Source organism: Papaver somniferum, chromosome 11 (genome assembly GCF_003573695.1).
Source record: "Papaver somniferum cultivar HN1 chromosome 11, ASM357369v1, whole genome shotgun sequence".
In the NCBI taxonomy this organism is placed as follows: domain Eukaryota; kingdom Viridiplantae; phylum Streptophyta; class Magnoliopsida; order Ranunculales; family Papaveraceae; genus Papaver; species Papaver somniferum.
In genome coordinates, this window is record NC_039368.1 from 84,833,445 (window position 1) to 84,847,748 (window position 14,304).

The following is a 14,304-nucleotide window of genomic DNA, read 5'->3' on the forward strand; positions in this document are numbered from 1 at the left end:
GAGTTTTTATTTGGACCGTTAGTTCATGAGTCATGACTAAGAACACATAACACCTCAAATCTAAATTTCAAGAACTATCAAGAACTTCGTGTACATGTTAGACACACTATTTGTGCTTAAAAAATTATTTCCATTTTTTTTTAAATATGAGATTTCTAGTTTCTGAATTGGTATTAAACATCGGACTTCAGCTTCGGATGAAGTTTGTAGAATTTTTTAAATCAACGTAGGAAGAAATACAATTTACATAAGTAACTTCTCAATTTTAAATCTTTTGATGTTGATTTGAAATTTCTTTTGAACCAAGGAATAGTAAGGGTTCCATATCATATATGAACGTTGAACTTAGACTAAAGGAACTAAAACATGAAGATGACAAGTTCACTAAGAATGAACCTAACTAGACAAGCATACTAGTGAAACAAAAACTTTGGTCCTGAATTTGGCATTGCTTGTACAGTGAAATATAAATTCTCACTGAGAAAACACTTTGCTTTTTAATCTATAGCAAAAAAAATTTGTGAGCCTACTGTCTTTAACTTAACAAACAGAAAATATAGAATTCGTTAGTACTTGCCTTTAAGATGAATCCTCCAAAGATGGAACAATTTATTCCTCGACTAGATAGAAGAATGACGTATATACTAATCCAATGTGATAGCATCGCGGCTATTTCAATAGTTGAGACCGGTCAATTACAACTATAAGAGTTGATGTTATGAGAGCCGATTATAAAAAGTCTGAGAATAATTTTCGTTGATCCCTTGGTGAAATGATTAATAAGAAGATGTGAGTACATCTTTTGTGATGAGGTGGATGTCCACTGAGATAGAGTTGTATGTGATAGATACCTAACCTAGAAACATGTTAAAAGGGATTAACTAAAGCTCTGGAAACATAATCAGAGTTTGCTTGATATAATAATTTTAAATAATCAAAATGATTTGGTAGCACACAACTCTATATTCAACTATACAGACATTTACAACGAAATTACGAACTACTCGGAGTGGAACCTGCAGGCTTGACTTACCCTAGCTCCAGCCACCACCGAAAGACTAAAGTATGAGTTTCATGTTGTTTGCGGTAAATATGAGATGTATTGATAATTATCTTTACGGTCCGCGAGTTATAACCCCAAAGATGTCACTATCCATCCACAAAAAATCCATCAAAATAAAAGTAACACAAAAACCTCATCAAAACAAAATTAACACAAAAATCCCAAAAATTTTGATGAAACCAAAATTTAAAAATTGGGGTTTTTGTATCAATTTTGTTTTGATAGGGTTTTTGTATCGATTTTGTTTAAGATGGAGTTTTAATGGTTCCCAACATTTGAGTGGGGTTTTTGTATCACAAATTTGGTCACCTTAATTTTTTATCACTAGTTTTGTTATCTTTATCGCAGTAAAATTTACAATAGAGTTAATTGGTCTTTTGGATCTAGAACTTGGACAATTATCTTTATCACCGGATAATAAATACAACAACTCAGGTGAGACATCAAAGAAAAAAACCGATTTCAAATTTCTGATACAAATTTTGAGCGGGCTCCACTCCCCCACCCACGAAGCAAACAGAAAGCCCACTTACACGGTGAATATTGTGAGTGTCACTTTGTTTTTCTTTTCTTTTTTTGTCTGTAAATAATTATTATACACATGACTGTAGTTTGTAATATCTACTAGAGTAATTACACCAAATTTAGTATTAAGAAACAAGAGTATAATACTAATATAAAAAGTAAATGGTTGCACCAGATGGATTAAGAAATTCATTTTCTCAATATAGTCAACAAAACAAAACTCGTTTTCGACAAAAAAAAATGTTTCTTTCTTCACATAGAGGAAGAAGACATGGCTGCTGCTGCATCCTTAAAGAAACTCTTCCTTTTGTTTGCTCTCTTCTCAACAGTTTTCATCTCTCAATCTTCCCAAACCCATGGTTACTCTAACGGGTTCATATCAACCTCCTCCTATCCAACCACCATTAGCAGCAAATCAACTAATCATGAACAAAATGAGCTAAACAGGATAGAAGAAGGCCTAAAAAGAGCTCGATACGCGATTCGCCGAGCAGCTCGTAAACGGAATCTTACTAATTCCGATAGCAAAGAGAAGGATGAATTCGTCTCAAGAGGTTCTATTTACATTAATCCATATGCATTTCATCAGTTAAGTATCAAAATCCAGTTAAATTTTGCATAAACCTTAAAATATCTTTGCTAAATCATTTGAATCTGACTAGCCTAGATTTCTGCGTACCGTTAAATCTATCGAAGTCCCATCAATGGAATCAAAATTTATAGGTGACATTGACCCAAAACTATCTCAACGAAGTGAGTCCGAAACTCGCTGGCATCTTATTTTTTCTGCTTTATTAATATGTTTCTTTTTCAGGAGTTATATCGAGATGGAGAAGAGATTGAAAGTGTGGACGTACAAAGAAGGCCAACAGCCACTATTCCATGATGGTCCATTAGGCTACGTTTACTCAACAGAGGGACATTTTATAGATGAGATGGAAAGTGGATTGAGTCCGTTTACAACTCAAAATCCTGATGAGGCTCATTTGTTCTTCCTTCCGTTCAGCGTGGTTAACATCAAGAGATTCATTCTCGCACCAAATCCATCGATCCCGTGGACATGGCTTCAACTGTTTGTGGAAGATTATATAAAGGTTGTCTCGGACAAATATCCGTTTTGGAATAGAAGCAGCGGAGCTGACCATTTTATGGTTTCATGCCATGATCGAGTGAGTCTTTATTTCCAATTTTTGAATTTGTGAAACTTTAGTCGTCTCAGGTGACCGATCATTTAAATGCTGTGTTGCAGGGGACACAAATTTCTAGTGCTTTTCCGCGCGAGTTGTTCAAGAATTTGATCAGGGTTCTTTGTAATGCCAACACCTCAGAAGGTTTCCATCCCATCAGAGATGCAACACTTCCTGAAGTGAACCTAAAACATGGAGAACTTGGTCATCCGCAACTCGGCAATCAACCTACTACGAATCGTCCCATCCTTGCTTTCTTTGCTGGCCGAGCACATGGTTATGGGAGAAGTGTGTTATTCAGTTATTGGAAAGATAAAGATGATGAGGTCCGAGTCTATGAGAGCTTGCCGAAACCGCTGAACTACACTAATTTGATGACCCAGAGTAAGTTTTGTCTGTGCCCAAGTGGATATGAAGTTGCAAGTCCTAGGATTGTTGAAGCAATATATGTTGGGTGTGTTCCGGTCATACTTTCTGATCATTATGTACTCCCGTTTAGCGATGTACTCAACTGGAGCCAGTTTTCAATTCAAATTCCGGTTCAAAGAATACCTGAGATTAAGGTTATCCTGAAAAACATTTCAGCCGTGGAGTACCTAAAAATGCAAAGTAGAGTACTGCAAGTGAAGAGACATTTTATCCTCAATAGGCCTGCTCAGAGATTTGATTTACTTCATATGGTACTCCACCCGGTGTGGTTAAGGAGCCTTAATATAGGGTTCACTTCTGAAGTTGGTGGTTAAAGAAATTTGATTGATATATCAGTAACATTTTGGCATTACAATTTCAGAACTCTGAGGATTTTTTGTAACATAAAAAAATAAAATAAAAAAATAAGTGAAAACACGGATGATTTTTCGCCCAACTACCGGATTTACTTTCTATGAAATGGCTTGTGCAATAACTAGTTTTTACATACAGCAGAACCAAAAACTGGTGATGGGAGTTATAGTATATCAAACCCTAAATTGTTTGACTAATCCTTTTCCTGGCTGATCTCCATGCTTCCTTCTGATGCTCTGGAAGACTGGAAGTTCATTTGACGTCTTTTTTTGAACTTCTCCTGTTGCATGCACTCCTTATATTTCAGCTTTGCTGTTTTGAAGAAGAGTAGAAATCGTAAGTGATAGCGTAACCAAGTAGACAAGTTAAATTGACTATTAGATATTCTTTTATGGAAATAAAGGTCGAGAAACTACCAGAATCATAAACTGAGCTAAGTTTTTCGAATATATCTTCGGGTACATTGTGAACACTACAAGAGTCTTTATCAGCTTCTTTCAGAAGTTTTTTAAACTCAACAACCTGACATGTAAAATCAGTGAAAAAAAATACATTAAGCAGACTAGAAAAGAGAAATCGTGTTTCAAGATAAAAGTTCACAGAGAAAACTTAATGTCAGCCTGTTTTCTCTCTTCTTTCAACCAAATGTCTTCAGTAAACAAGATATCAGATACAATACTTAAGTACTTTTAACACATTAAAGAACTTTTTATCTTAGTTCGAAGGCTCCAGGAGAGTAGTAGTACAGGATCAGTTTTTTCAATTTATAATATAAATGTCTGGACGTATTGCATATCCTACTCTATTTTGATGGATTTCGGGCAGCCAGTGTATGTTGCTTCATCAGGATAATTTAAGCAATACTTTCATGGAAACCTGAACGTCCCATTCATATTTCAGTTTCTGGAATTTGACCCTAGTTGGAGAAGCCTTCCAGACAAGCCATGGTGGTATCCTTCGACACTGAAGACTAATGCTACCCTTCAAGGTCTTGCAACTCCAATTATAAGTCAAACATTCTAAAACGGTGTTTGCCTATCAAGATCAGTGCAAGGCTTCTGTTAGATTACCTAACTTCTCTAGATACGCCTATCTAGATCAGATATCCAAAATTATTATTTCCTTGTTTCTTTGGTAAAAGTTCTAATGCCTTTTCTGTTTACTTGCTTTCATTTTCCCCTGGCTAATATTTTTTTCTCAGATTACTCCAATCTGGATGTTTTATTTTTGTTTAGAGTGGTGAGACAGTTAATTTACAGTATTGATGTAAATATGTTAGCTGTATCTTTCAGGTTCCATAGTTGGGGATTGATTATCGATCTTCTGCACTCGCGAAAGGTTGCTATCCAATGGGGAAGTATGCTGCATTCTCTAATCAGCAAGGACTATGTACTACAGGCAAAATGCCAGGAGCTGGGTTGGCAAAGACAGATTTAGATCTAGAGAGAGGTTTAATAGGAATGGGGAGTTTGAAGTTTCTACTCTAGTGAGCTAAACCGTGGTCCTAGGGCTCGTCGAGTGATCTCATCCGCTGAGAAAGACCAGTTAACCCCTACAGCTCACAAAGATAAATATAACCTTCCAGAGTTTCAGACAGATTATGAAAATGCGAAGTTCTTTGTAATAAAGTCCTCCGGTGAAGATGATATTCACAAAAGTATCAAGTATGGTGTGTGGACTAGTACAGAAAATGGCGATAGGAAGCTGGATATGGCATTCCAGGAGGCAGAGACGAAATCTAGAGAGACGAAGTTTCCAGGAGGCAGAGACGAAATCGATAGGAAGCTGGATATGGCATTCCAGGAGGCAGAGACGAAATCTAGAGAGACGTGCAAAAGGTCTCCCATCTTTCTCTTCTTCCCAGTGAGTATAAAACTAACCTTCATACCTTAGAGGAACTTTTGGTTGTGGACTCCTGCTTATTATTTTTATTGGATAAGTGAGCTTTTTAAGGTAATTTTAGGTAAATGGGAGCGGGCAGTTGGCCTAGCTGAGATGACTGGACAAGTTGATTTCAAGAAGGATATGGACTTCTGGCAGCAAGACAAGTGGAATGGGGTCTTTTCAGTCCAATGACACATAGTTAAAGATGTTCCCAATGTCCAATTGCGACATATCATACTTGAAAACAATGACAACAAGCCTGTGACCAATAGCAGGGGATACTCAGGAGGTAATTCCTAAGAATCTTCTTTAGAGCATCTCCAATGCTAGGGGTGAAGGTCATCCTATTGTGTTGCCATTCTTACATGGCTAAAATAAATATAAATTAACCTTCTACCTAAAATCTCATCTCCAATGCTAAGGTCCTAGTACCTTGAGAAAAATCAATTTTGAAATAAAAAATGATGATGTGTCATTAGATCTGGGTCATAGAGAAAGTAAAGATATGACTTTTTGGTTTACCCTTTATTATGAGATGGCATTCATGTCATCATTTTTTATTAACCTCCACCCTAGCATTGGAGATAAATATTTGGTCAAAAAAGTGTTAAATCCTATGTGTCATGACTTTTTAAGACCTCCACCCCTAGCATTGGAGATGCTCTTATGGACTTTCTTTAGAAAATATTTTTCATGAGTTCAGGTGAATATAATTCGTTGCTATGGGATAAATTCCGTATTGATGCTTTGCATGTTGCAATGTCTATGCTATCAAGAACTAGTTTGAAAAACATTATACAAAGAAATGAGAGAGTTCAAATACCTGATTTCTTGCCAGAAAGGTGAAGCAACGCCCACTATTCCCTGCCCTGGCAGTCCGACCTGCGCGATGGATATATGTCCTAACATGGAAAGGCATGGCGTAGTTAATTACATTCCTCACCCCTGCAACATCCATACCACGAGTCATAGCATCTGAAGCAATAAGCACCTGTATTTTTCCCTCCCGAAATTTCTCGAGTGTCTTGCTGCAAACGAAGGACGGAATATGAAAATCCATTAAGGACAATTTCCAGCATCAAACAGACTCCAGTATTGCAAATGTAACTGAGTAATACCTTCAGGCTGCAGTGTATATATACAGCTCAGAAGTTGGAACGTAGATTTTCTTAATCAGTACAGGATTTACCTTCGAAGAGATTGAGGCTGAAAAGCAGAATATTCTTTGATCTTAAAGGGTAAATCAAAGCAATTTAACATGGTACAGAGTTCGTGAGTTGAATCCTTAGATTTTGCAAAAACAATGCTTTGTTCCTCTTTTAGCTCGTGCAGAAGTGCCGCCAAGTAAAGAGGTCTAGATTTTACGTCACATGTCTGAACAAACAAAGCAAAGGAAAATATACGTGAATTGATGAAAAGAATAATAGAAGGTTACTAAAAGAATGTTCACATGACACAGATTATTTAACAATATTAAACTAGTAGATTGCTCTTTTCTGTAACCAAGTATGGGAAACTAGTTAGAACCTCCAGGGGAATGGATTGATACTTCAAAAAAAAAAAAATCAAAAAGATAAAGGAATGGGTTTTTTAGTAACAAAATGCTCAAGGAGACGTACCAATTTGAATAATTGTAGCTTGGCAGGTAGCTGATAGCGGCCAGTTGTCAAAAACAAAGGGTGATGCAGATCAAGCTTGGCAAGCTTGCCAGGACTTTGTGTCAGAGTAGCAGATAAAATCATTTTCATAAGCCTCGGGCAAGGTTTACCTTTAAACCCCCTTTCGATACCGCTACATCAAAAAGATTTTTTGAAGTGTGATTAGGTTCACTATTAGCTCAAAGGAATCTGCAGACTATGAGAGGCCTTTAACACAAATACACAACTGTGGAGTATTCAAATAATCATCCTGTAACAGCAGTTTCTTAAGGTCATGGCATAGTTTGTGATTACATGTAAATGTAGTATCGTGCTGTATAAAACAAACTCAGGAGCACTGACGAAATGTATAGGCAAAATCCCAATAAGGTAAACTTTTGGCGGACAAATCTGTCCCAATCCTCTTAAAAGTTAAATTATCTGAAACAAACAATTGACTTTACAAACTAAGTATCAAAATGGGATCACATAAAACTTACGATCTTCTTATAGTTCTCAGGGGACCGAGCAAAGATTGAGAAGCCCTCGTATGCGAAAACTGGTGTTCCTCGTCTGAATGGGTCAATTGAAGCACAGCACGAAGAAAATCCTGATATTCCTCTCCAAGTAGCTTGTCTATTTCATCAACTACCTGAAAATCTCAAGTATGTGAGCCTCTATAAATTATCCTACAACAGTTAGCTGAGGTCCTATGACAGAACTGACCAATGATATGTTTGTTGTGATTCTTCTAACTAAACAGTTTTAGGGACCCATGGCTTTAGTTTCTGAGACATTATGCCATTGATTTAATTCAAAAGGCATGTAATTTGGTGTCCTGATAGTCCAGGGCGCAGACGATTGATTCCCATGAACCTCGGGTTATGACAATACTGACTACTGATCTAAAAAGATAGGGAGCTTAGAGTGATAGGAGTTAAACCTGGCAGAAACAAACATGAACATTCTCATTAAGTGATTCATATAGACTGATCAATTGACGCAAATAAATTTGTATTAATCATTACTACCTCTGTTTCAAAAATATAGGCTGGTTTCATGTACAAATTACACATGAAACCAGCCTATTGTTTTGAAACGGAGGGAATAGTATCTAAGCATACCATCAGGTGACAATTCTAACCCGTCTAAGATATTTGTCAACTATTTGAATTCCTTGTAAGTTACAACAGAAATATCACTTAGCAAAATTAGAATGTCATGCTCGCAAGGCACAAGCTAATTAAGTAATTATGTATTCAGATTCCCCTACCACACATATAACTAACTGTAAACACAAAATTGCTCTAGCAACAAAACATCTACTTAAGTATGGTACTATACAGAACCTCTCCAAACAGGAATACGCTTCGATGTCTCATCATTTGAAGAGCGAGATTACGAGTTTACAGTTTAAATCTATTCATACAAGCATAGCAAGTTGATACATCAACAAGAAATAAGGGAAAGGACAAAAAGATGGAAAGGTGCTTCTGTTAGCTTCATATAAGAAATAAGAAACTAGAGTAGAATTTCAGTCTAAAAATTATGCATCTATAACAAAGTTCACAAAGTTTCTCACTTACAAGAAATCGAAGATGCTCAAGAGTAAATCCCTTTGTTGTGTTAATATGGTCCATGAGTCTTCCAGGTGTTGCCACTAAAATATCAACTCCGCTTTCTAATTCTTTCTCTGGGTCATACCAAACACCTGCCTCGAGCGCAGGCCGCTTAATGAGCTGTGATATCTCATCTGACATTTTACCTTTACCACCAATAGCTGAACCAACAGTTAACCCCACAGCTGGTGCTATAGATTCAAATACACTTTTTACCTATACCAAAATGCGGAAAAAAAAATCACTAAACAGCACAACTCTAGAAAAACAACACATTAATTACCAATTCGGAGACGAACCTGATCTGCCAAATCACGGGAAGGCAAGACGATTAAAGCGCGTATGTGTCTAACATTCCGTGTCGAAAGAGATTGAACAATAGGCAAAGCATAAGCTAAGGTTTTCCCACTTCCAGTTGGTGAGTTAATACAAAGATCTCTCTCAAATTGACCAGGTCCAATTGTTTGTTTCCATACTGCATACTGAATTGGATACAGTGTAGTAAAATTCTCATTGATATTACTTAATGCCTCCACCAATCTGAACAGAAACAATTAGAAGAAAAAAAAACAACTCAATAATCAAAGAAATCAATCAAAATCAGTGAAAGAGACTGATAGATAGAGAAGGTGAAGTGAGGGATACCTGGGATCAAGTCCAGGAACATGTTCTAATAGAATATCTTCAATGAGATTGACATTTATAGGAGCTCTCATCCATGGGAGAACTGGGATTTTCTGCTGTTTCGGATTCTCTTCAACCGTTTCAGATGATTTTCGTTTAGTACTGACCATTTTTAAATCTCCAGTGGAAGAAAGATTAAACCCTAGAACTAACTAATGGAGAAGAGAGGGAATAATTTGATATTGTTTCTCTGATTCTGATAAACCCTAAACGGCTAAACCCAAAATCTGGCTATTTTATCAAACACGCCTAAAGGCTAAAGATATGGAGACTCAGAGTTGGGCTTGCTTACTAAATGCAGGCTCAATATATTGGACTCGTTGTATTCAGCCGCGATTGCGTCTTGTAGTTATAGCCGGTGGTGTTCCGGAATTACTCCAAATTAGATTAGGATCAACATACTTGAAAGTATCATTATCGCAAGACCATAAAACTACTAACTGCTTAACCAAATCAATATTTTCTTGCACACACTTATGACGACTTTCAAAGACCCTGCCATTATCTTCCTTCCACAAAACCCAACAAATCGCATAGTGCAATATTTGCCAGACATGTCTTCCTTTACCACGCAAAATATTGGTGGCCCAAGCTTCAAATAATTGAAGCAACGTGCTTGGTATAGACAATGATTCTAAAACCCGCAATGAAGTATTTCCAAATCTCAAAACAATACGTGTAATGAAGAAATATATGATTCGCAGATTCCCTGACATCATTGTATAAGATGCATTGTTCACTTTCTATGTCAACACCACGGTGGTGCAACATATCCCTAGTTGGAAGAGAGTCATGAAAAATAGCCCACAAAACAAAACTAACCTTGATGGGTAATGAGATTTCCTAAGAAAAGTATTGAAGCCGCAATCATCCAAATCACCAATTAGTTTCTCATAACAATTCGAAGTGCTGAAGTTTTCCATAATCTCCATTTTGTCATCCTCTTCCACCAAAAAAGGAACGTGATGTAAATCACGATTTAGTAAATCTCATTCTAGTTGCTCATTCATATTTAAAGGCCTCTTGAAATCGCAAACCCACTCTCTATTCACAATCATGTCCGAGACTGTCATCCTTGCAGCCTTGAAAAAAACTGGGAAAAGATCCTGTAAAATTCCCTTATCAAACCAATGGTCCTTCCAAAACCGAATATCCTTCCCATTCCTTACCGTGAAACTCGCCATGTTTTGGACTAATGGAACCACATTAGTAACATTCTTCCAAATCCTCCTTCCTTAAGGAATATTATCCACATCGGAAATTAAAAGATTAGTATTATAAGAGAATTTTTCATTCACTATACATTTTCCTCCAAATGTTATTTTTTTTCTTCGAAAATCTCCAAATCCAATTGATTAGCAAGGATTGGTTTGTTTTTCTCAAATTCTTCACACCTATACCCTATTCACCTTCGGCATACACAATTTCTTCCAAGAAAACCATACCATTTTCCTTCTACCTTCCACCGCGCCCCACAAGAAGTTACGCATAATCTTAATCATTCTCTTTTCCACACTCGCCGGAAGATGAAAATGCAAAAGATAATAAATAGGTAAACTCGCAAGACAACTCTAGATAAGAATTAACCTACCTGCTTTATTAAGTAGCCTTTTCTTCCACGAATCCAACTTTTGTTCCATTATGAGAAAAAAATGATCCCACACTGAAGTGTTACGCCAATGAGCTCCAATTGGCATGCAAAGGTATATGAAAAGAATCTTCTCTGTCTTGCAGCCTAATTCTCTGGAAAGATCGTCAATCACCCCTTTGGATCCCACACTAATCACGGTGCTTTTGTCTAGGTTCAACTTCAATACCGTAATGGTTTCAAATACAGCGAAAATGATGAGAAGGCGTCTAACTTCCTCCACTTTCCCATCAATGAAAATCAAAGTTGAAAATGCGGGGATCTAACAACCACACCCAACAATTCGTTTGGCAATCCGAGAGGATTTACTCCAATATACTTTCTAGATAATCAACTAGACAATCAGACTCAATCTAGAGAAAAGTATATGAAAGAGTTTGATATCTCTAACTCTTAAGTCAATCCGCAATCAGCAAATAGAAATATGCGAGCCCGATTGAATATAAGAGGAATAACTTGAACAGTGCCAAATACCAATGTTCAAGTGTCAATCAATTTAAATCAACAACCCAAGGTCGGATATTCTAATTGATTGAACTTAACGCACAACCTGCGATATTTCAATTTTATAACAAAATATAATGCAGAAAAGAAATAACACGGACACCAGAAGTTTTGTTAACGAGGAAACCGCAAATGCAGAAAAACCCCGTGACCTAGTCCAGATTGAACACCACACTGTATTAAGCCGCTACAGACTCTATCCTACTACCAATTAACTTCGGACTGGACCGTAGTTGAACCCTAATCAATCTCACACTGATTCAAGGTACAGTTGCGTTCCTTACGTCTTTGATCCCAGCAGGATACTACGCACTTGATTCCCCTAGTTGATCTTACCCACAACCAAGAGTTTCCACGACCCAAAGTCGAAGACTTGCTAAACAAATTTGTCTCATACAGAAAAGTCTATATATTGAATAAATCTGTCTCCCACGGAAATACCTAAGAGTTTTTGTTCTGTCTTTTGATAAATCAAGGTGAACAAGAACCAATTGATAAACTGAACTTATATTCCCGAAGAACAACATAGTATTATCAATCACCTCACAATAATCTTAATCCACTAGCGAAACAAGATATTCTGGAATCACAAACGATGAGACGGAGATGTTTGCTATTACTTTTATCTTTCCTATCGGAGAAATTAATCTCGAGTCAATTATTTCAATTGAACTTAACATAATAGAATCGGGTAAGATCAGAACACGCAGCTATAAAGAAAATAGTTGGGTCTGGCTTCACAATCCCAATGAAGTCTTTCAAGTCGTTAACCTACAGGGGCTCGATAGAAACCTAAGGTTAAAGGAGAATCGACTCTAGTTTATGCAACTAGTAACATACAGGATGTGTGGGGATTAGTTTTCCCAGTTGCTAGAGTTTTCCTTTATATAGTTTTCAAATCAGGGTTTGAAATCCAAGTTACCTTGGTAACAAAGCATTCAATATTCACCGTTAGATGAAAAACCTGATTTAACCAAGCTAATATCTTTCAACCGTTAGATCGAACTTAGCTTGTTACACACAAATTAAATGTACCCTCATTTAGGTTTATGTAACCGTACCCAAACGTGTACACCATGTTGGTTCACAAATAGTTAACTGAGGTTAGCCATATGATTACTATCATATCAACCTTATTCATCTTAACCATAACTAGTTCAAATGAAACAAGTTAAATAGTTGTTCAATTGCTATATTCTCATAGAATTATACGAGAACACAATTGAAGAAAAATCAGTTTGATTCACTCGAATCAATCGTGAACATTATATCCACAGTTTGCAAAGATTGCATTCCTTATTATATAAATGTTTATGTTCATGTTCATAACCGATTTTAGAACTTTAACCTTCAAGTATGCAAACGGGTACGCATACTTGAAATTACCGGACTAAGATTGGGTTTCGCCAGTACGCAAACGTGTACGTGAACTTTCAATCCCAGCAGAAATTCTCGGACATGATCTTGTACGCCAGTACGCAAACAGGTACGCATACTTAGGTTCCCGTATTTCTCAAACCAACAGGTACACAAACGGGTGCGCATACTATGGTTCCCGGACATGGATTACATATGTGCAAGAGTGCACAACATGACATATCCAATAATGGTTAAGTGTTCTAAACTCTTATTTCAATCATTGAAACTTTCATTGAGGATGGCAATAGCCGTTTCACACACTATTAGCATCAAAGCAATTTTCATTTTATTGAAATAATCATAACGAAACATTCCAAGACAACACCAAATAATTGTATCACAAAAACCATGTAAGATGTTACTCGGAAATTTTCACATGATATAAGATGAACTTGGTCGATGCGAAAGCTTTCCAACACATATTTCGAGAAATATGTAAGCGAGATAAACTCAGCTCGAAATCTCAAATGTGTATATATAAAACTATATTGTAATACGACTTATGTCTCAATATAGGAGATAGAGTAGAAATAGACTTTCCAAGTTATAGATGAGTTTAAGTCTCCACATATCTTTTGTCTATGAAGTTCCACAAGCTCCCCTTAGTAGTTCTTCGTCTTCAAATGATGAACGCCGTGAAGTCTAAGCTCAACTACATAATCTATGTCCTAGTCCGAGACATCTATAAATAGGCTAGAAATCAATACTTATAGTTTTGATCACTAACATTGACAAACATGCTTGAGATAGCAATGTATGCGAGTTCGACCGAGCAGTGCTCTAATAATCTCCCCCTTTGTCAATTTTAGTGACAAAACTATCAATACATATGGATTACAAAAGAAATTAAAATTTGTAGCTTCTCATCCAAATGCTTGATCTCGTTGGCATCTTCAACATGACTCGAAATCTTCGTCACTTCCAAGTACTCTATGATTCTAAACGTGTTCAACTCAGCATCATAGTTGTTGAAGATACGTAGCGACAACAATGAGAAAACAAATGCTCTCAATCATTTTTATACAGTGTAATAGAATTATTACACAGCATCAAAGTTCAATCGTATCACAACTTTGACAACAATACTATGGTGATATGTATCGCTCCCCCTTAGTCAATACTTCATCTCAACATGAAAATTACTCCCCCTTACATAAAGATCCGTAAACCATATGTATTTGTAGTATGAAATTACACATTAATTCTCCCCCTTTTGTCAATATAAATTGGCAAAGGTAAGGAAATTAGTGGGATCCTCATGAAATATTCATAGAGATACTTCATGACCAAAAGAGACTAACATACCAACTTATTTTGATGCAATCATAAAGCCGAAGAGAAATGCATTCAT

At 36.6% G+C, this 14,304-nt stretch overlaps 2 protein-coding genes across 2 annotated transcripts; one reads left to right on the plus strand and one right to left on the minus strand.

Moving 5' to 3' along the window:
- The first annotated feature begins 1,827 nt into the window (after window positions 1–1,827).
- Window positions 1,828–3,631, plus strand: LOC113324337 (probable glycosyltransferase At5g20260). The gene is made up of 3 exons (XM_026572653.1): window positions 1,828–2,176; window positions 2,403–2,757; window positions 2,838–3,631. Exons 1-3 carry the CDS (start codon window positions 1,860–1,862, stop codon window positions 3,516–3,518), a joined length of 1,353 nt encoding a protein of 450 aa, XP_026428438.1. The 5' UTR covers window positions 1,828–1,859; the 3' UTR covers window positions 3,519–3,631.
- On the minus strand, window positions 3,509–9,642 carry LOC113324336 (DEAD-box ATP-dependent RNA helicase 1-like). The gene is made up of 9 exons (XM_026572652.1): window positions 9,344–9,642; window positions 8,998–9,238; window positions 8,666–8,914; window positions 7,580–7,731; window positions 7,062–7,233; window positions 6,632–6,816; window positions 6,266–6,470; window positions 3,975–4,080; window positions 3,509–3,870 (listed from the first exon to the last, which is right to left on the minus strand). Exons 1-9 carry the CDS (start codon window positions 9,490–9,492, stop codon window positions 3,752–3,754), a joined length of 1,578 nt encoding a protein of 525 aa, XP_026428437.1. The 5' UTR covers window positions 9,493–9,642; the 3' UTR covers window positions 3,509–3,751.
- Window positions 9,643–14,304: the final 4,662 nt, after the last annotated feature.

Bases quoted from the DNA above. Each gene is read 5' to 3' on its own strand.
- LOC113324337 (XM_026572653.1), top strand. From the start codon at position 1,860: ATGGCTGCTGCTGCATCCTTAAAGAAACTCTTCCTTTTGTTTGCTCTC. The intron at 2,177-2,402 runs GTTAAGTATCAA...TTTCTTTTTCAG, and splicing joins AATCCATATGCATTTCATCA to GAGTTATATCGAGATGGAGA. The intron at 2,758-2,837 runs GTGAGTCTTTAT...GCTGTGTTGCAG, and splicing joins TGGTTTCATGCCATGATCGA to GGGACACAAATTTCTAGTGC.
- LOC113324336 (XM_026572652.1), bottom strand. From the start codon at position 9,492: ATGGTCAGTACTAAACGAAAATCATCTGAAACGGTTGAAGAGAATCCG. The intron at 8,915-8,997 runs GTTCGTCTCCGA...ATTTTGGTATAG, and splicing joins CCCGTGATTTGGCAGATCAG to GTAAAAAGTGTATTTGAATC. The intron at 6,817-7,061 runs GTACGTCTCCTT...TTGTTTGTTCAG, and splicing joins AGCTACAATTATTCAAATTG to ACATGTGACGTAAAATCTAG.